At 47.3% G+C, this 21,446-nt stretch overlaps 1 protein-coding gene across 1 annotated transcript in view; it reads left to right on the forward strand.

Moving 5' to 3' along the window:
* Positions 1-5,119: 5,119 nt before the first annotated feature.
* HSPA12B (heat shock protein family A (Hsp70) member 12B) overlaps positions 5,120-21,446 on the forward strand; it is a 31,927-nt gene continuing 15,600 nt past the window's right edge. Inside the window, exons 1-5 of the mRNA XM_058193778.1 lie at positions 5,120-5,235; positions 13,753-13,814; positions 17,041-17,141; positions 17,378-17,502; positions 19,674-19,860. Of these exons, the coding sequence (XP_058049761.1) occupies positions 13,772-13,814; positions 17,041-17,141; positions 17,378-17,502; positions 19,674-19,860 (456 nt within the window). The 5' untranslated portion in view covers positions 5,120-5,235; positions 13,753-13,771. The remainder of the gene's footprint in view (positions 5,236-13,752; positions 13,815-17,040; positions 17,142-17,377; positions 17,503-19,673; positions 19,861-21,446) is intronic.

The raw sequence follows: 21,446 nt of genomic DNA on the forward strand, positions 1-21,446 counted from the left end.
GCCTCTCACCGACCCGTGCGCTCTCACAGGGAGGGACTCCTCAGGGTGCCGTCGGCCAAGCAGTGCCGACTGGCGACACCCAGGGGAAGGGCCTTTTCTGTGGGGGCCCCCACCCTCTGGAACAAGCTTCCCCCAGGACTTCGCCAACTTCCTGACCTTCGAACCTTTCGCCGCGAGCTTAAGACACATCTATTTATCTGCGCAGGACTGGACTAGAATTTTAAATTTTTAAATGTTTAAATTTTAAATCTGGTTTTAAATGGGGTTTTATTATTTATATCTCTATTTTAAATATTTGGCCTATGTAATAAGTTTTTTAAATTAATGTTTTACCCTGTATATATATATGTTTTTTATGTGGCTGTAAACCGCCCTGAGTCCCTAGGGAGATAGGGCGATATAAAAGTGTGAATAATAATAATAATAATAATAATTTGAGATCTTGCGATATGATAGAACCTAGAAATTTGAAGGTTTCTACTGTTGATACTGTGTTGTCTAGTATTGTGAGAGGTGGAAGTATGGAAGGGTTTCTCCTAAAGTCTACCACCATTTCTACGGTTTTGAGTGTGTTCAGTTCCAGATTGTTTTGGTCGCACCACAAGGCTAGTCGTTCGACCTCTTGTCTATATGCGGATTCGTCATTGTCTCGAATGAGACCAATCACTGTTGTGTCATCTGCAAACTTCAGTAGTTTTAACAAATGGATTGTTAAAGATGTAGTCATTGGTATACAGAGAGAAGAGAAGTGGGGAGAGCACACAGCCTTGGGGGGGCCCTGTGCTAATTGTACGGGTATCTGATGTGATCCAGTCCAGCCCCCTGCTCAAGCAGGAGACCATCTAACATGTCAGACAAGTGGCTGTCCAGTCTCTTCTTAAACACCTCCAGTGATGGACCATCCACAACTTCTGGTGGCAGGCTGTTCCACTGTCTGCGGAGATTCTCAGTCATCCAGGTCAGGGTTGTCCCAACGGTGTTTTTTTCAAGAGGCAACTGGACTTTTTGGTTTCTCTTTGAAGACGTTTCACTTCCCACCCCAGAAACTTCTTCAGCTCTGACCGGGTGGTGGGAAATGGAAGGAGCTGAGGAAGCTTCTTGGAGGAGAAGCGAAATGTTTTCAAAGAAAAACCAAGAAAGTCCAGTTGCCTCTTGAAAAAACTCCGTTGGGAAGCTGTTAATCGTCCTCACAGTCAGGAAATTTCGGAGCCTTCATTCTAGGTTGCTTCTAGAACCAAGAAACAAGCGTGGAAAGTTCTCCCCCCCCACCGCCATCAGTGCTGGGCCAAGCTGGTGGGTGCATTTGTGAGCCAGAGGAAGTCTGGGAGGGCCGAAGGGGACCACACCTTTCACCCGGCGGCGACACTAACAATGCCCGGGCCCACTTCAAGTTATTTATTCTAGCTCTGCTAAAAACATCCAGACTATTGTGAGGCAGGAAGTCGGACGGCCCTTCCCGAGCAGGGCGGATCCAGCCTGGACTTTCACAAAATTAGTCCTGGGGCAGAAGCCAAAATCAATGCAACCCTGGGATGGACCGAGGGCCGTAGGGCGGGGGGAGATGGAGACCAGGCCCAGGGCGATGGGAATGGGACAACTCTCCGCGGGACAACGTAACAATTCTATTTCATTATTTAAAATAAAAATTTAAAAAATATTTTAATTTTTGCCGTTGACATGCATTGCTGTTCCTGGAGTGGTGCGGTGATATAGTGGTGGAGCTCTCGCCTCACAATCAGGAGGCTGTGAGTTCGATCCTAGGTAGAGGCAGATATTTTTCACTCTCTGGGCACACTGAGACTATGTTTGCTGCACAAAACTCCGCATTGGTGACAGGAAGGGCAGCCGGCCATTAAAACCCTCCGCTAGCTCCATTCAGACTCCATCCCGCAAAGGATTATGGGGTCATTAAATGAAGGATAACGACATGTTATCCTCCTTTTGCATTCTTTGTTTCATGATTCTATTCCATCCTTTCTTTGATATTAGTGTAACTTTTGTCCTGTGGCAAGTGGGCCCCAGGGTGCTGCCCTTTGGCGCTGGCCAGACGGTGATGCGAGTGGGAAGGTTAGTCTCCAGATGGTTCTGGAAGGCCTTAAGGCCCAGAAGGGTGGGGTATGCCACACGTAGGGGTGAAATGGTCTGTCTTGAGGGCTATAGAGGTTCTCCACCTTCCAGGAAAAAAGGGGCTTTTTCCAAAAGACAACTAGACTTCCCTGTTGTTGTTTTTTCCCTTGGAAACATTTTGCTTCTCATCCAAGAAGCTTCTTCAGTTCTTCTTCAGAACTGAACTTCTTCAGAACGAAGAACCGGTGGCAGGATTTGGGTTTGGCCAGGCTAGAGAAAAGAAGGACTGGGGGATGGGGGGACACGATAGCAGTCTTCACTGGAGGCTTTTAAGAAGAGTCTGGAATAGTATGGGGTCTCCCGCCTGAGCAGGGGGTTAGACTAGAAGACCTCTAAAGTCCCTTCCAACTGTGTTATTCTTCTGTATTTAGTTTATTCTTCTGTTAATTCAGCAGACAAAGACTAGGAGTGACATGGTAGCAGTCTTCCAGTATTTGAGGGGCTGCCCCAAAGAAGAGGGAGTCAAGCTATTGATGGGGAGGAACAGGCTCAAACTTAATCCCTCCAAGACGGAGTGGCTGTGGATGCCGGCACCTCGGTACAGTCAGCTGCAGATGCGGCTGTCCGTCGGGGGTGAGTCATTGGCCCCTATGGAGAAGGTACGCAACTTGGGCGTTCTCCTGGATGGTCGGTTGTCCTTTGAAGATCATTTGACGACCGTCTCCAGGAGAGCTTTTTATCAGGTTCGCCTGATCCGCCAGTTGCATCCCTTCCTGGACCGGGATGCCTTATGCACGGTCACTCATGCTCTCGTTACTTCTCGCCTGGACTACTGCAATGATCTCTACATGGGGCTCCCCTTGAAGAGCACCCGGAGGCTCCAGTTGGTTCAGAATGCGGCTGCGCGGGTTATTGAGGGAGCGGTTCGGAGCTTCCACGTAACACCTATCCTGCGCAGACTGCACTGGCTACCTGTTGTTTTCCGGGTGCGCTTCAAGGTATTGGTTACCACCTTTAAAGCGCTCCATGGCTTAGGACCGGGCTACTTACGGGACCGTCTACTGCCGGCTTCTATCTCCCAGCATCCGGTGCGTTCCCACAGAGAGGGACTCCTCAGGGTGCCGTCAGCCAAACAGTGTCGACTGGCGGCCCCCAGGGGAAGGGCCTTCTCTGTGGGGGCTCCGACCCTGTGGAACGAACTTCCCCTCGGACTTCGACAACTACCTGACGTTAGGACCTTTCGCCGCGAACTTAAAACCTATTTATTTCGTATGGCTGGACTAGCTTGATTTTACCTTTAAAATTTTAATTGGATGATGGGTTTTAAATTTTGGTAATTTTATGGGGTGTATTGTTATTTTAAATTTCTGGGCAAGTTTAAATCAGTTTTTTAAGGGGTTGTTTTAATTATTGTGTATGTTTTGTATTTTATCTGCCTGTTCACCGCCCTGAGTCCTTCGGGAGAAGGGCGGTATACAAATTAAAATATTATTATTATTATTATTATTATTATTATTATTATTATTATTATTATTATTATTATTGTTGTTGTTGTTGTTGTTGTTGTTGTTGTTGTTGTTGTTATTATTATTATTATTATTATTATTATTATTATTATTATTATTATTATTATTATTATTATTATTATTATTATTATTCTCCAAAGCACCTGAAGGCAGGACAAGAAACAATGGTTGGAAACTAATCATTTTATTTATTTATTTATTTCATCAAGTATGCATTTTATGACAGATACAAGTATAAACATAATTATAAACACATGTAAAGGGTACGAATAAAAGAAAACGTTAGAACAGGGACGGTAGGCACGCTGGTGCGTTTATGCAGGCCCCTTACAGACCTCTTAGGAATGGGGAGAGGTCTACAGTAGACAGTCTTAAGGTTAAAGTTTTGGGGATTTGGGGAAGAGACCACAGAGTCAGGCACTGACCACTCTGTTACTGAAGTCGTATTTTCTGCCGTCTAATTTGGATCGGTTTACCATGAGTTTGTATCTATTGTGTGCGCATGTATTATTTTGGTTGAAGCTGAAGTAGTCATTGGCTTGTAGGACATTGTAAGCAGATGATTTTAGGTCAGACCGAAGATGATGAAGTTCTAAGTTGTCTAAGCCCAAAATTTTGAGTCTGGTGGCATAAGGTATTTTGTTGCAAGCAGAGGAGTGGAGGACTCTTCTTGTGAAATATCTCTGGACTCGTTCAATTGCATTAATGTCTGATATGCAGTGTGGGTTCTAGACAGATGAGCTGTATTCAAGAATTGGTCTGGCAAAAGTTTTGTATGCTCTAGTTTGCAATTCAATATTACCGGAGAAGAATGCTTTTTTGGCAATGCTATTACAGTGAGCTCTGGCACTAGGATCATTTGAGACGAGTACTCCAAGGTCTTTGACAGACTGAGGGTCACTGTTCGGTCGTATCTGTCCAGCTTGTATTTTGTGTTTTGATTTATTTATTTTGCCAATGTGTAAGACAGAGCATTTGTCAAGGAGAGAAGGAACCTAGAAATAAGGAGAAATTTCCTGACAGTGAGAAACAATTAACCAGTGGAACAGCTTGCCACCAGAAATCGTGGGTGCTCCATCTCTGGAGGTTTTTAAGAAGAAACTGGGCAGCCACTTTTTCTGAAATGGCACAGGCCAGGGTCTCTTGCCTGAGCAGGGGGCTGGACTAGAAGACCTCCAAGGTCCCTTCCAGTTATATTCTGATTGCTTTAGCACAGCCTCCGGTGAGTGCCTCCCCAGGCCTCCCCCCCCACCACATTGCTGTCTACATCCTGAACATTCCTGCAAAGGAATCTGGAGTGGGGGTGTTAGAGGACCTCCCTGCATTTAGAGGATGGAGGGGGGGGGAGGGGAGGGGAGGCATCATTGCGAGTTTCTTCTGGCCCATCCAGGCGAGTTTCGGTTACAGCACACACACACCCCAGGAGGAGTGGATGGCAGGGCAGCCCTCCTCCCCTTTAAACATCTGCAGCTGGGTTGGGAGTTGAAAGGCAGCCAAGAGTTGGGCCGGGCCGGGATAAAGGGTGGGAGGAGAGACAAGCTGGAGGAAGAGCCGAGAGAGAGAAAGGAGGGGTGGAGAGAAACTGGAGGTTGAGTAGCTACAGAGAAGAAGAGACGCCACCGAGGGTCCCTCCGTGGACAAGGTAAGAGGGGTAGCTTTGCCGGGGTGTGAGGAGGGGGCTTCTGCTGCCAGGGTTCTGCACTCTTGCCCCAGCTGGCCTCTTCTGGTTTGAACTTCTGGAGAACTTTCTTGATCAGGAAGGGCTGCAGAAAGTGGCCAAGAATCCGGTCTTCTGGAGGTCCCCAAGTGTCCGTTTGCCTGCCCGACAGAGGAGGAAGACAGGAAGGAATGGGAGGGGGCTTGAGAAGGTAGCCCCTATAGCTTGGCTGGCCCCTCTCCTCTTTTGTCTTTCTGCACCCAGGGTGGTCGGTGGGTTATTGGCCTCCCGAGAGGAGGTCCTGGTCTTGGAGATGAAAGAACTCGGTGGACGCTCTCTTACTGGAGATCCCTGGAGCTCTTGGAGACTTGACCTCTTTCATCTTGGGGGGAAGGGGGCTACCTTGTGAGGAGGTCATAAAAAGGATCCGTAAATACGTCCCGGATAGTCCCTAGACTCAGTCAAGGGGAGAGAAGGCAACAGGAACACAACCTCTGGAGAAGTTCAGGTGGACTTTCAAACCAGATGAGGCTCATTGCAGATATCAGGGATTTTCCTGGACATGGAGAAAGTGGGAGATGGTTTCTGGGCTGTTCCGTTCAACAGTTCAGCATCTAGCAGGGACTCGGCCCCAGTTTGCTGTTTCCTGTCCCACCTGGGCTGCCCTCCAACTGCTGCAATTCCACAACCAGTTCTGGAAAGGAAAGGAGCCCCAGTAATGGAAATGGGGGTGGAATGGTGGGTTTGCAAAGAGACGGTTGGACCCTTTTGGGGGGAAGGGTCCCCCACTTTGGGCCTCCGAGTTCCTGACTGTTGTAATCTTTGTCCTGGAGGAAACGTCTCCAGCTGAATCCCTGCCAGCCTCCAGCTGTTTCAAAGGCAGGAATGCTACAGAAACCCGTAGTAAGTCCGGTTCTTTGCTGAGAGCTCTACCAGTTGGGAAGCAGGCTGGGAGGACTTGGCCGGAGTCTGCCCTCCTCACTGGGGAAAGACGGGGGTCAGGCCCAGGGCTTCAGTCTCCCTTCCAGGAGGAACTCAAGGTAGAGCCAGAAAAATCTGCTTTCTGAAACGACATGGAATTATCCTGCGAACAAGTTGACACAAGAGGCACCACCGGACATGATGTCCCTTTGCCAGCTCGGGGTCCTCAAAACGGGAATCCTGGGGGGCCACAAATTGCTTTTCTCCTCCCCTTAGTTTGTTTTTGAGTGGTTGTTTTTTTGGGGGGGAGCAGGGGGGGCTTCTGCCATTTCAATGCATTCTCCATTTAGTAAGGAAGCAGTTAGAAGATCCCAATGCACGAAACCCCACAGATGCCGCCTGGGCCTGATTTCTAAGGCATATCGAGTGTCACGGATACCATCGGCTGCGCTGAGTGTTGACAGAGAGTAAGATCAACAAGCCCTGGACTGCTCTCATGCTAAGGGGAGCTCCGAGGGCCAAGGAGTATCCATGTAGCTGTGAAAGAACCACCATTTATCTTTTCTTTCTTTCTTTCTTTCTTTCTTTCTTTCTTTCTTTCTTTCTTTCTTTCTTTCTTTCTCTCTCTCTCTCTCTCTTTTCTTTCTTTCCATCCTTCCTTCCCTCTCTCCCCCTCTCACACACAGTCTTTCTTTCTCTCTCTCTCTTTCTTCTTTCTCTCTCTCTCTCCCCTTCACTCTCTTTCTTTCCATCCTTCCTTCCCTCTTCCTTCCTTCCTTCCTTCCTTCCTTCCTTCCTTCCTTCCTTCCTTCCTTCCTTCCCTCTCTCCCCCTCACACACACAGTCTTTCTTTCTTTCTTTCTTTCTCTCTCTTTCTTTCTCTTTCTTCTTTCTTTCTCTCTTTCTTCTCTCTCTCTCTCTCCTTCACTCTCTTTCTTTCTCTTTCTTCTTTCTCTTTCTTCTTTCTCTTTCTTTCTCTCTCTTTCTTTCTCTTTCTTCTTTCTTTCTCTCTCCCCTTCACTCTCTTTCTTTCCATCCTTCCTTCCCTCTTCCTTCCTTCCTTCCTTCCTTCCTTCCTTCCTTCCTTCCTTCCTTCCTTCCTTCCTTCTCTTTTTCTCCCTCTATCATATGTCTGTCTGTCTCTCTGTCTCTCTGTCTCTCTGTCTCTCTGTCTCTCTGTCTATCTATCTATCTATCTATCTCTATCTATCTATCTATCTATCCATCCATCCATCCATCCATCCATCCATCTATCATTTCTCCTATCCCCTCTATCATCTACCTATCATAGTTGATCGATGAGCCCTGGTGGTGCAGTGTTTAGAATGGGGCATTGCAAGGCAAAACTCTGCCCATTGCCAGCAGCTCGATTCCGACCGGCTCAAAGTTGACTCAGCCTTCTGTCCTTCCGAGGTCAGTCAAATGAGGACCCGGTTTGGGGAGCAAGAGGCTGGCTCTGTAAAGCTCCTTAGCGAGGGCTTTACGGCCCCGTGAAGCGCTAGATCAGTCCAAGGGCTATTGTGTAAGGCTCCTCCTGCAAGATACCTGGAGCCAGAGAGAATTCTGTTTTGCTTGTCAAAGAAATCGACACGGGAATGGAGCTGCCTGCTCCTTGTTGCAAAACCTTATCAGCTGCCCGGCCAGTTTCCCAGAGCAGTCGCAAGAAGATGCGTGGGAAAAAGAAAAAAGAAACAAGCCCCTTGGATGTGGAAAAGTTGCTACAGAAAGAAATGATCCCGAAGGGAGAGTCCTCAAATTCAGGAGCTGTGGGGAGGGGGGGGTCCTCTCCAGGGCGAGGGGTGAGGAAGAGGAGGGTGGGAGCACCACAGGGGTTTAAACTCCTATCTAACTTTCCATCTTCTGCAGCAGCTCTTTGATCTGACAGGCCGACAACACAAAAGGGGCTTGCATTTGTGCCCCTCGACATCCCGAAGCCTCAAATGTTTTGGTCAGCAGAAGTGTGGGAGAAGCAGCTGTAAGGCCACGGGGGGGGGGGAAGAATACAGCTGGCCAGAGAAAGACATGTGGGGGGGGGGGGCGTTGCACACTTGCAAGGGTGTGGCAGGCTCCATCTCCCTCCCTTTAGTGTGAACTGAAAACTGCAAGGCCGGTGTGTGTGTGTATGTGTGTGTGTAGTTATGACCTCGTCTGACGGCCTCCATTGAGCCCAAAATTCCTGTTGCTGAGCGAGACCGTCCTTAAGTGAGCTCTGATCCATGTGACGACCTTCTTTGCCGAAGTTGTTAAGCGGATCCCTGCGGTCGCACACGGTTTGTTAAGCACGTCTGGTTTCCCCATTGACTTTGTTCGCCCCAAGGTCGCAAAAGGGGATCGCGGGTGACCCCGGGACACTACGACGGTCGTAAACATGAGTCAGCTGCCAACTGTCCCAATTTTGATCACATGATTATACGGCTGGTGTCACGGTCGTAAGTGTGAGAGAGCCTCTGGTGGCTCAGACTGCTAAGACAGTCTGTTATTAACAGCAGCTGCTTGCAATTACTGCAGGTTCTAGTCCCACCAGGCCCAAGGTTGACTCAGCCTTCCATCCTTTATCAGGTAGGTAAAATGAGGACCCAGATTGTTGGGGGCAATAAAAGTTGACTTTGTATATAATATACAAATGGATGAAGACTATTGCTTGACATAGTGTAAGCCGCCCGGAGTCTTCGGAGAAGGGCGGGATATAAATGCAAATAATAAAAAAATGGTTATTGTAGTCACTTTTTCAGTGCAGCTGTAACTTTGGATGGTCACTCAATGAACTTTCCCACCTGTAAATTGGCAAATTAGTGCACACTGGATTTGCAGCCCCTTGTTTGCATCCTGCAAGCGAAAGGCTCGAACAAGGCTTGTCTCGGTTCTTCGAAGTGTGCAAGTGAGGCGATTGGGGTCAATGGCGTGTCATTTGCACCAAGATAAGACAACAGCCCACTGGTGATGAGTCATTTAGAAAAATCCAATTAACTGATTTAAGGAGGAATTGTGGGAGGAGGACCACGAAGGAGGTAACAAAGTGGACACAGAGCTTGGGAGAAACGCAGGACTTACAACAGTTCATTTAATGACCGTTCTAAGTTAGAACGCCACTGAAAAGGGGGACTTATGACTGCTCTTCACACTTACGACTGTTGTAGCATCCCCAGGGTCACCTGATCAAAATTCAGATGCTTGGCAAGTGGCTCATATTTATGACGGTCCCTGGGTCAGGCTTTTGCGATCTTCGGACAAGCAAAGTCAACAGAGGAGGCAGATTCACTTAAAAACTGTCCTCCTTGCATTTCTCCCGCCCCCATCCAGTCAGAGCTGAAGAAGCTTCTGGGATGAGAAGCGAAACGTCTTCAAAGAAAAACCAGAACGTCCAAGTTGCCTCCTGAAAAAAAGCACCTTTGGGACAACCATGAGACATGGATGGCGGAGAATCTCCATCGACATAAACCGTGCTCCTAAGTAACCTGCAGCGATTCACTTAGCGAAGTTGTAAAATGGGGCAAAACTCACTTAGCAACCGTCTTACTTAGCAACTGAAATTTTGGGCTCAATTGTGGTCATAGGTCAAGGATTACTTACTTACCTGTAATAATTCTGGATCACCATTCTGTAGATCAGGGTTTTTCAAAGTCCCTTTGTTGCAGAACCTCTGGGCCCTGGGAGAAGGAATTTCACAATAGATCAATCTTTGATTGGACAACAGCTAATTCCAGTCCCAGAGTTTTTGCCAGCTGTTAAGAGATTAGACGATACTGGTATATATTTTTTAAAGCAAAGGCTTCCCAACCTGAAAATGTTTGACCGCTTCTGCTTCAGAGAGGGTGTGGTTGACTTAACTAGATGGACATTAACCGCCTGAGTCCTTCGGGAGAAGGGCGGTATAAAAATCTAATTAAATAAATAAATAAATAAATAGATGCCATGTAGAGGGCATAGAATTGAGATCACGTGAAGGGTTAGTACCACTTTAGAATCCCTTGCTAAGACCACACTTGGAATATTGTACTCAGTTTTGGTCACCAAAATATAAAAAACATTGTGGAGACTCTAGAAAGAGTGCAGAGAAGAGCAACAAAGAGGATTAAGGGACTGGAGGCTAAAACATATGAAGAACGGTTGCAGGAACTGGGTATGTCTAGTTTAATGAAAAGAAGGACTAGGGGAGACATGACAAAGGTAGATAGATAGATAGATAGATAGATAGATAGATAGATAGATAGATAGATAGATAGATAGATAGATAGACAGACAGACAGACAGATAGATAGATAGATGAGAATAGAATAGAGTAGAGTAGAGTAGAGTAGAATAGAATAGAATAGAATAGAATAGAATAGAATAGAATAGAATAGAATAGAATAGAATAGAATAGAATAGAATAGAATAACTTTATTGTCACAAAGAAGAGGGGGGTCAATTTATTCTCCAAAGCACCTGAAGGCAGGAGAAGCAGCAATGGGTGGAAACTAATCAAGGAGAGAAGCAACCTAGAATTAAGGAGGAATTTCCTGACAGTGAGAACAAGTAACCAGCGGAACTGCTTGTCACCAGAAGTTCTGGGTGCTCCATCATTGAAGGTTTTTAAGAAAAGATTGGGTAGAATAACCCAATTGGGAAGGGACTCTTGGAGGTCTTCTAATCCAGCCTCCTACTCAAGCAGGAATCTGCATCCCATTCTGGAAAAATGCTGGTCCAATTTCTTCTTCCAATCTCTTCTTGGTCATTTGTCCTGAATGGTCAAAATTCTCCTGCTCGAGCAGTGGGTTGGTCTAGAAGACCTCCAAGATCCCTTCCCAGGCTGTTATTCTGCCCTGTCCTTCTTTGTCATTTTGGCTGTCCCGGTGTCGGCTCTCATTTCCCGTCCGACCCCACCCCGTCCCGTCCCGTCCCGTCCCGCCCGGCCCTTCCTGCCTCTTTATTCAGAGGGTGGCTTAATTATGGAAACTGCGCCGGAAAATCTGGATTTCAAAGAGGCTTTTTCCTCTCTGGGTTTCCCGAGGTGGGAGCCGCCTGACTTCAAAGAAGGTGTGACTTGATTCCTTTTCCCAGCTGTGCAATGCAGCAGCTGCTCCTTGGCACGTTCATCGCAATAGTTGAGCTTCTGTGAAGTTTTAGGCGGCTTCTCAACATCCCTGATGAAAGCGGCTCTTAATTAATGAGTCTTAATGCTTTTTTTTTCCTTTTGCCCAATCCTGGGAAAATGAGAAAGATCAGTGGATTACAAAGAAAAGATGCTTGCTTTGGTTTCTCCTGCACTAAGAATAGAATAGAATAGAATAGAATAGAATAGAATAGAATAGAATAGAATAGAATAGAATAGAATAGAATTAGAATAGGAGTTAAATGATGGATAGGATGGGATGGGATGGAATAGAAATAGAATTAGAATAGAATTAGAATAGAATAGAATAGAATAGAATAGAATAGAATAGAATAGAATAGAATAGAATAGGAGTTAAATGATGGATAGGATAGGATAGAATGGAATGGAACGGAATAGAAACAGAAACAGAAACAGAAATAGAATAGAATAGAAATAGAATAGAACAGAAAAATAGAATAGAATAGAATAGATTTTGAGGTGGATTTTGACTTACATGAACTGTTCATTTAGGGATTGTTCAAAGTTACAGCAGCGGTGAAAAAAGTGACTTATGGCCATTTTTCACACTTACGACCGTTGCAGCATCCCCCCAATCACGTGATCCAAATTCGGACGCTCGGCAACTGACTCATAGTTATGACGGTTGCCATGTCCGGGGGTCACGTGATCCCCTTTGGTGACCTTCTGACCAGCAAAATCAATGGGAAAGCCAGATTCACTTTATGACCATGTTACAACTGCAGTGATTCACTTAACAACGGTGGCAAGAAAGGTCATAAAACTCACTTAACAAATGTCCCGCTTAACAGCAGGAATATTGGGCTCAATTGTGGTCATAAATCGAGGACTTCCTGTAGAATAAAAAGTAAACCAAACAAGTGCTAGGAAACAATTACAGTTTTCAGAATGGAAGAGGGAAGCGGAAAACCAAGATAATTGTGTCCTTGACGTATGACCACAATGGAGCCCAAAATTTCTCTTGCTGAATGAAACATTTGTTAAGTGAATTTGCTCCATTTTACAACCTTTCTTGCCACCATTGTTAAGCGAATCGCTGCAGCTGTTAAGTTAGGAACACGGTTGTTAAGTGAATCTGGCTTCTCTCTTGACTCAGAAGGTTGCAAAAGGGAATCACGTGACCCCCGGGAACATGGCGACCGTCATAAATACGAGTCAGTTGCCAAACATCCAAACTTTGATCCCGTGAGCCTAGGGATGCTGTGACGGTTGTTAAAAGTGAAAATTGATCAGTTTTTTTAATGCTGGTGTCACTTTAAACGGTCACTAAATGAACTGTTGTAAGTCAGGGACTACCTATAATTTGGAGCAAAGCCATTCTGAAATGGAAATACTATGCAGCAACCTTTTCTCTAAATGCCATTTGGAATCCCTGCCTGCCAAAAATACAAATAGCCAAGAAATATTCTATTTCCCCACCCCGTGCATGGAAAATGATAGACGAGGGAGGTAACCAATAGACACCATCAAAATATTTGTGCAATTATTATCTCCAGAATTGTGTTTGTCCTCGAAAATAGCTGTTCTGGGGCCTCCCATAGGAGAAGCAGCTAAAAACAGATATCAAAGCAGAAAGGGGAAAAGTTAAAATGACACCTGCAGGGATTAAAATAGCAGGGAAGCAGCTGATCGAGAGATCAGGTGGCAGCAGAAATACAGAGAGTTGCGTTTAAATATCTTCTTTCGTTTCACACGTGCGGTCACGTCTTCGGTGTCAATCAGGGCTGGGTTTCACTTACCATTGGTAAACTCTTGTTTTGCGTGCACACGCAAATGCCTTCCGCGCATGTGCTTTGTTCGCTTGTGCACTTTCTTTGCATGCGCCCGGCCTTGAAAACGTGCCTAAATAGCACAACTTGGACAGGCCCACCCACGATTTCCGCTACCAGTTCGTCAGAACCGGTGCGAACCGGCTGAATACCACCTCTGGTGTCAATCCATTTAGGAGATTTTTCTTCGTTATTCTATAAGAAACCAAAGCAGAAAATCTTTCGTTCCCCTTTAAAAGCAAAAATCCCCAGGGGTTTAAATCAGTGTTTTTTTTTCCAAAAGATTCCTGGACTTCAACTCCCAGAATCCCCCAGCCATATTGCGAGGTCATGTGATCCCCTGTTCTGTCTCCTTCTGACAAGCAAAGTCAAGAGGAAAGCCGGAATCACTTAACAATCATGTAATTTGGCAACTGCAGTGATTTATTTAACAACTGTAGCAAGAAAGGTCATAAAGCAGGGCAAAACTCACTTAACAACCCTTAACAAACTTCCTGACAGTGAGGACGATTAACCAGCGGAACGGCCTGCCACCAGAAGTTGTGGGTGCTTCATCACTGGAGGCTTTTAAGAAGAGACTGGACAGCCACTTGTCTGAAGTGGGAACAGGGTCTCCTGCCTGAGCAGTGGGTTGGACTAGAAGACCTCCAAGGTCCCTTCCAGCTCTCTCCCGATCGATCTGTGCTCTCTGTTTTTCAGGCACGAGAGTGATGTGAAGATGTCAACCCTTGCCGTTCCCACCATCCACACGCTGAAAATCGGTAAGGAAACATGCAATGTCCCAGCTTTGATCCTGGATGGGACACATGGGGAGGGTCTCTCAGAGAATACTGGGCTCAGGGTTGGGGGCTTCCTGGGAAGGGAGTTGGGATGCTGCTCTGGCCATCAAGATGGATCTCCAGCTGTGCTCCAGAAAAGGCCTGCATGTTCCAGATGATGGCCAACACACTACAAAGAGTGAGGGTCTCTTGGAAGGAACGGAGGGCTTCATCCATCCATCCATCCCTCTCTCTCCCTCTCCTCATTCATCCACATCTCTTTCTCTCTCTCTCTCCATCCATCCACAATCCCTCCCTCCATCTAGCCACCATCTGTCATCTCTCCCTCTCCCTCCCTCCTTCCCTTCCTCCACCATCCATCCATCCAGGCAGCCAACCATCCGCCATCCATCATCCACTGCTAGCTGCAGTTCGGCAGTTCAAATCTCACTGGCTCAAGGTTGACTCAGCCTTCCATCCTTCCGAGGTGGGTAAAATGAGGACCCAGATTGTTGGGGGCCAGAGGCTGACTCTGTAAACTGCTTAGACAGTGCTGGAAAACACTGTGAAGCAGTCTAAGGGCTATTGCTATTGGAGCACTGCTCTCATGTCTCCTAGGGTCCTTCTCTTGACTAGACTAGCCATGATGCCAAGTTCCTGCAACCGTCCATCGTATGTTTCAGCCTCCAGTCCCCTCATCATCCTGGTTGCTCTTCTCTGCACTCTTTCTAGAGTCTCAACATCTTTTTTGTAGTATAGTGACCCAAACTGGATGCAGGATTCCAGGTGTGGTCTTATCAAAGCCCACTTGAGGTGGCCCCGAGGCCATCCTGCTCCACTCTGGGGTCTCCATCCGCCTGTAGTCCTCTGATTGACCGCTGGGCCTTCAGAACAAAAAGCCCCATTCTGAACAGGTCCATCCAACCTGAACCCTTTGAAGACCCTGGATCGGAGATGCCCAGCCAAGAGCTGTGAGTAGCTCTTCCAGATGGTTCTTCTGCAGCTCTTCCAGGCCAGCTTGTCTCTTCCCAGAAAGGGAACTTCTCCAACATCTGGCTTTTCTCTGCCAGTTGCTAAACCAGGTTGGGCAAACTGTTAGCGACAGCCCTTCCCTCCCTTCCCCTCCTCTGCCCACCCCACCCCACCCCACCCCATCACCCTGACCACTCAGCTTGGAGTGCTAATTCACAGGGTCTCCTTCCAGATGGGGACTACAGTCCCCAAAATTCCTAGGCCAGGGAAGAGCCGGTTTCCACTGTCAGAGGTTCACCCCTGATATTAGTTGATTGGGGGAGGGGCACGTTTTTGGCCTTGCATGCCACAGTTCTGCAGAGCACACCCTTCGGGACTGCCCTCCCCCTCCTCAAAAGTTTGTTTTAGTAAGGCTGGCCCAAATGGATGGCCCCACCTCTGGTGCCTAGAGGGACTTTCTTGGGATGACTTGCAGATCAGGTCTCCCCAGATCTTGGATCTGCCCCAATCAATCACTCAATCAGAATAGAGCTGGAAGGGACCTTGGAGATCTTCTAGACCAACCCCCTTACTCAAGCAGGAGACCCTCTATCATTTCAGACAAATGGCTGTCCAATCTCTTCTTGAAAACCTCCAGTGTTGGAGCACCCACAACTTCTGGTGGCAAGCTGTTCCACTGGTTGATTGCTCTCACCATTAGGAAGTTTCTCCTTAATTCCAAGTTTTTCCTCTCCTAGATTACTTTCCATCCACTGCTTCTTGTTCTGCCTTCAGGGGCTTTGGAGAATAAGTTGACTCCCTCTTTTTGGGGAAACCCTGGAAGACGGCTATCACGTCCCCCCTTAGTCCTGATACGTACAGAATAACAGAATTGGAAGGGACCTTGGAGGTCTTCTAGTCCCACCCCTTGCTCAAGCAAGAGATCCTAGACCATTTCAGAGAAGTGGTTTAGTGCTAGCATGTATTCATACATGTATCAATGTGTTTGTAGGGTGAGCCCAGCTGGGACTCCCCACCCCTGTCCTGGTTCTCCTCCCAGGGTCTCCAGGCCTCGACGGTTGGCTGATAACCTGAGAATGGGCCTCCCGGCCGCTCCTGAACCATGTCTGGGTCCTGTCTGTCAGCCAGGAAACTTCCCTGCTGCTCGGGGGTGGGGGGAGATTGAGCCTTCGGAGGGGAGGGGAGCAATTAGCCTGACTGCTTAATGGGAACCATGTGTGGGGTGAGCAGAGCCTCCGAGGTGCCTCCGTCAGCTATCCCCCCCCCCCCGGCCGCCCCTCTGCGTGGGCGAGATCAGCCTTCCTGTATTTAATGCTCCTTGGCAATAAATCCTGCCTGCTCTAGTTTGGGTTGTCAGTCACACCGAGGTCCCTCCAAGTTTTCACGGGATGCTCTTTGGACAAAGTTGGAGGGATGCATTTACTCTGATCCGAGGGGAGCTGCAGTAAGCTACAAAACACTCCACAAAGAAGGCAATTTTATTCCAAGTAAAAAATAAAATTGGTTGCAGGGAGTTCTCAGTTTAAACTCAGTTTTATATATATATATATATGAAAGAATACGCAAGCTCCTTCATTGCACCACCCAGAACAGTTCAAACTTCAAAGTCACCGAAACCTATAAAGATCCATCCACTCATTCAACCGTTTTTGTCAGCTGCCCCAGAACTAGATGCTTTGGGTGATTCTGTTCCTCAATAAACAGAGCTTCTTTCTGAGCAGATGCACCAAGACAAATTCCTTGTGTGTCCAATCACACTTGGCCAATAAAAATTCTATTCTATTCTATTTTATCAGCCTCCATGGTTTTTCTTTTAATTTCTTTTTGTCACAACAGTATACACAAACATTGTCATAAATAAAACAACATATCTTGAAGAATATATATATATATAAGTAAAGAAATATGCATCAACTATATTAATTTGATATAATGAAGGGAACAATAGGACAGGAACGGTAGGCACTTTTGTGCTCTTATGCACGCCCCTTATAGTCCTCTTAGGAGTGGGGTGAGGTCAATAGTAGACAGTTTTTGGTTGAAGATTTTGGGGTTTTGAGTAGAGACTATGGAGTCAGGTAATGAGTTCCAAGCGTTAACAACTCTGTTCCAGAAGTCATATTTTCTGCAATCAAGTTTGAAGTCTTTCCAGCATCTTTTCTCCCAGCTTGGAACTGAACCAGATGGATTTCCCTTCCAACACTCCTATGGGAAGGGCTGTTTCTAAGCATCCATCTTCCCTTCTTTTCTTCTTCAGGGACAAATGGGGAGCGGTCCCGGACCCCGTCTCCACCAGGTTCTCCTGGGCTCCACAGCGACAGCTGCAGCATCGCGCCCCTCACCCCATCTCAGTCACCGGTAAGCAGAAACCTCCCCCCCCTCCCCGTCTGATGAACAGCCCCCTCCCCAAATAAGTGACAGATGGGCTTGTCAAGTGGTGCTGAACCCCCCGGACTGGTGCTGGCTCGGGAATTCTGGGAACTGAAGTTCACAAACCTTAAAGGGGCCGAGGTTAGTGTTCTGGAGCCCAGATTGGAGCCTGTGGGGCCAGGCCCCTGTGGGTCCTCCTGCATCCTGACGTGTGTCTTTTGCAGAGGAATGACATCCGGAGGAGAGAGGCGGCTCCTTTCGGGGTGGTGGTGGCCATTGACTTTGGGACCACCTCCAGCGGCTACGCCTTCAGCTTCGTCAGCGACCCCGAGACCCTCCACATGATGAGGTACCCTCTGGGGCTGAATGCCGGATCTGAATCTCTCTCTTTCACTCTTTCGCTCTTTTCTCTCTCTCTCTCTCTGTTTCTCTTTCTCTATTTCTCTCTGTGTGTCTCTTTTCTTTTCTCTCTCTCTCTCTTCTCTTTCTCTTTTTTTCCCTCTCTTCCTTTCTCTCTCCGTTTCTCTTTCTTGCTTTCTCTCTCTGTGTGTCTTTTCTCTCTCTCTCTTTTTCTCATTTTTCCCTTTTTTCTTTCTCTTTGCCTCTTTCTCTCTGTATCTCTTTGTTGCTCTCGCTCTCATTCTTTTTCTTGTCTTTTTATCTTTCTCTCTTTTTCCCTTTCTTTCTCCCTTTCTATCTCTCCCTCTCTCTTTTCTCTTTCTCTCTCTTTCTCTTTCTCTCTCTCTTCTCTTTCTTCTCTTTCTCTTTGCCTGTTTCATTCTGTATCTCTTTCTCGCTCTCTTTTTCTCTCTCTGTCCCTATTTCTCACCCTCCTTCTCTCTGTTTCTCTTTCTCTCCCCCTTTCTCTCTCTCTTCCCCCCTCTCTCTCACACACAAACACAGACAAATATCCAAAAACACAGGGAGACATTTATTCTTCAGATCTCCTCCACGATCCTTGGCACACATCTCTGGATATTCCATGCCTGAATGAACAGAGAATATTTGTTTTTCACGAGCCTCTCTTCCTGTGCCAAGGAAGGGGATTCACCTGCCCAGACGTTTGCGAGAGGTTGCACCCGGCACCAGTCTCACCATCTCCCTGCCTTCTTGGGATTTTGGAGTATGGGCTTTAGATTATTTCTGCAGGACAACACCATTTTGTCTAGCATCCTTATGGAGCTAAAAGTGAATTAAGTCCCTTGAATTCTGTGGACCTTTATCTAATTCCCAGCAGGTACCGACGGTGCCTCCAGGAGATTCCTGTGCAAAGGCTTTTAGCAATACATCAGCTTAATTGGATCTTCAGGTTCCATGTGCAGACATGGCCTTTAATGTCTGACAAAGTTTTCTTGAACATAAATAGGCTAAGGTGATCTTATAGGAGAAGAAATAGCACCAGAGGGCAGGATAAGAAACATCAGAGGGAAATCTGACTTGGAAATAAGGAGGAATTTCCCGGCAGCGAGAACAATTAATCTTCCCTCCAGGAGTTTTGGATGCTCCCTCACTGGAGGGTTTCAAGAAGAGGCAGGACAGCCATTTCTCTGGAATGGTCGAGGGTCTCCTGCTTGGGTGTGGGGTTGGACTAAAAGACCTCCAGGGACTCTTCCAGCCCTGTTGATCTCTGCTCTGTGTTCTAAACAAGGATGTGGCAGTTTCATCTCCAAAAGAGGTGAGCCTCTTCCTGCCCTGGTTGGCCCCCATGGCCAGGAGGAGCTGTGCCAGCCCCAAAGCCTGGAGGGAAATCCTTGGTGCCCTCTGAGCTTGGTGGCTTTCTTGCAGGCCTTTCATTAGCCAGCAGTGCACTGATGAGGTTACCTAGCTGGGTCGTGAAACGTCTGCAAGAAAACTACCAAGCTCAGAGGGCACCAAGGACCCTCATTTCAACCCTGAGCTCCAAGTCTTCTCCTCTATTAGATCAGCCTTTTCCTTCCGAGACCCCTTGTAACCTCCCTCCAGGCTCCTTCCCAAAGCATCAAGCACCCCACAGTCCTCCTCCTCTCCCTCGAGCACTGATGATGTTACCTAGCTGGGTCATGAAACATCTGCAAGAAAACTACCAAGCTCAGAGAGCACCAAGGATCCCACAATCCTCCTCCTCCTCCTCCAATTTTTAGCACCGATGATATTATCAAGGGTCATGAAACGTCTGCAAGAAAACTACCAAGCTCAGAGAGCACCAAGGATCCCACAATCCTCCTCCAATTTTTAGCACCGATGATATTATCAAGGGTCATGAAACGTCCCTGATCCTACGAGAAGGGGCTTGTCAAGTGCTCTATCCATGCAAAGGAATTGCTAGGGTAGGAAATGTCCCGACACAGTTACAGGTCCAGTTCTAAACGGTGAAATTCCTCCCAGCAAAATTTATTTTTCAGCTGAGCCCTCGACGTCCCCACTGCAAAATTCAGACCGATGGATTCCCGTTGCAGAAAAAGGGCAGCCCCACCCTAGAGACATCTGTGGCTTTCCTGTCAGGTGGGGAGAATTAATTCCACTTTGGATTTTCCCCGGCAGGAAATGGGAAGGAGGAGATCCTGGAGTGGCCCACCAGAAGACCCCTACCAGCCTTCTCTTGACCCCGGAAGGCAGCTTCCACAGCTTTGGCTACACGGCCCGGGACTATTACCACGATCTGGATCCCGAGGAAGCCCGCGAGTGGCTCTACTTTGAAAAGTTCAAAATGAAGATCCACAGTTCCAGCGTGAGTAGATCCCGAGAACCTCCAGACTAAGACATAACATTTTATTCCATCGAGCAGGGCTAGCCTAAAAAATGCTGTTTTAATGGGGTTTTAGATTGTTATTGTTTAGGTTTTAGGAAAATTTGGCCATAAGTTATATTAATTTTATCCTGTTTTTAACTTGTATAATAACATGTTTTTTAAATTGGCTGTTAACCGCCCTGAGTCCTTCGGGAGAAGGGTGGGATATAAATATGATAAATAAATAAATAAAATATGAAGCAGGGGTGGAAATCCAGCAGGTTCTGACTGGTTCTGGAGAACCAGAAATTTTAAGCAGTTCAGAGAACCGGTCAATATCTTCTCTGGCTGGCCCCAGGGTGGGGAAGGAATGGGGATTTTGCAGTATCCTTCCCCTGCCACACCCACCAAGCCATGCCAACAGAACCGGTAGTAAAACAAGTTGAATTTCACCACTGATATGAAGATCACAGGAAGTGGGTTTGGCCAGTCTAGATAAAAGAAGGACTGGGGGGACGTGAGAGCAGTCTTCCAATAATTGAGGGGCTACCTCAAAAAAGAGGGGGTCCACCTATTCTCCAAAGCACCTGAAGGCAGGACAAGAAATGATGGAAACTCATCAAGGAGAGAAGCAACCTAGAACAAAAGAGGAATTTCCTGACAATGAGAACAATTAGAATAGAATGAGCTGGAAGGGACCTTGGAGGTCCTCTAATCCAGCCCCCTGCTCAAGAAGGGGAACTTAGACAATTAACCAGTGGAACAGCTTGCCACGAGAAGTTGTGGGTCCTCCAACACTAGAGGTTTTTAAGAAGACACCGGACAGTTATTTGTCTGGAATGGTAAAGGGTCTCCTGCCTGAGCAGCGGGTTGGACTAGAGCAGGGGTCTCCAACCTTGGTCCCTTTAAGACTTGTGGACTTCAACTCCAAGAGTTGAAGTCCACAAGTCTTAAAGGGACCAAGGTTGGAGAGTTGAAGTCCACAAGTCTTAAAGGAGTTGAAGTCCACAAGTCTTAAAGGGACCAAGGTTGGAGACCCCTGCTTTGCTGGCTGAGGGACTCTGGGAGTTGAAGTCCACAAGTCTTAAAGGGACCAAGGTTGGAGCCCCCTGCTTTGCTGGCTGAGGGACTCTGGGAGTTGAAGTCCACAAGTCTTCAAGGGACCAAGGTTGGAGACCCCTGCTTTGCTGGCTGAGGGACTCTGGGAGTTGAAGTCCACAAGTCTTAAAGGGACCAAGGTTGGAGACCCCTGCTTTGCTGGCTGAGGGACTCTGGGAGTTGAAGTCCACAAGTCTTAAAGGGACCAAGGTTGGAGACCCCTGCTTTGCTGGCTGAGGGACTCTGGGAGTTGAAGTCCACAAGTCTTCAAGGGACCAAGGTTGGAGACCCCTGCTTTGCTGGCTGAGGGACTCTGGGAGTTGAAGTCCACAAGTCTTAAAGGGACCAAGGTTGGAGCCCCCTGCTTTGCTGGCTGAGGGACTCTGGGAGTTGAAGTCCACAAGTCTTAAAGGGACCAAGGTTGGAGACCCCTGCTTTGCTGGCTGAGGGACTCTGGGAGTTGAAGTCCACAAGTCTTCAAGGGACCA

Source organism: Ahaetulla prasina, chromosome 8, assembly GCF_028640845.1.
Source record: "Ahaetulla prasina isolate Xishuangbanna chromosome 8, ASM2864084v1, whole genome shotgun sequence".
NCBI classification, from domain to species: Eukaryota; Metazoa; Chordata; class Lepidosauria; order Squamata; family Colubridae; genus Ahaetulla; species Ahaetulla prasina.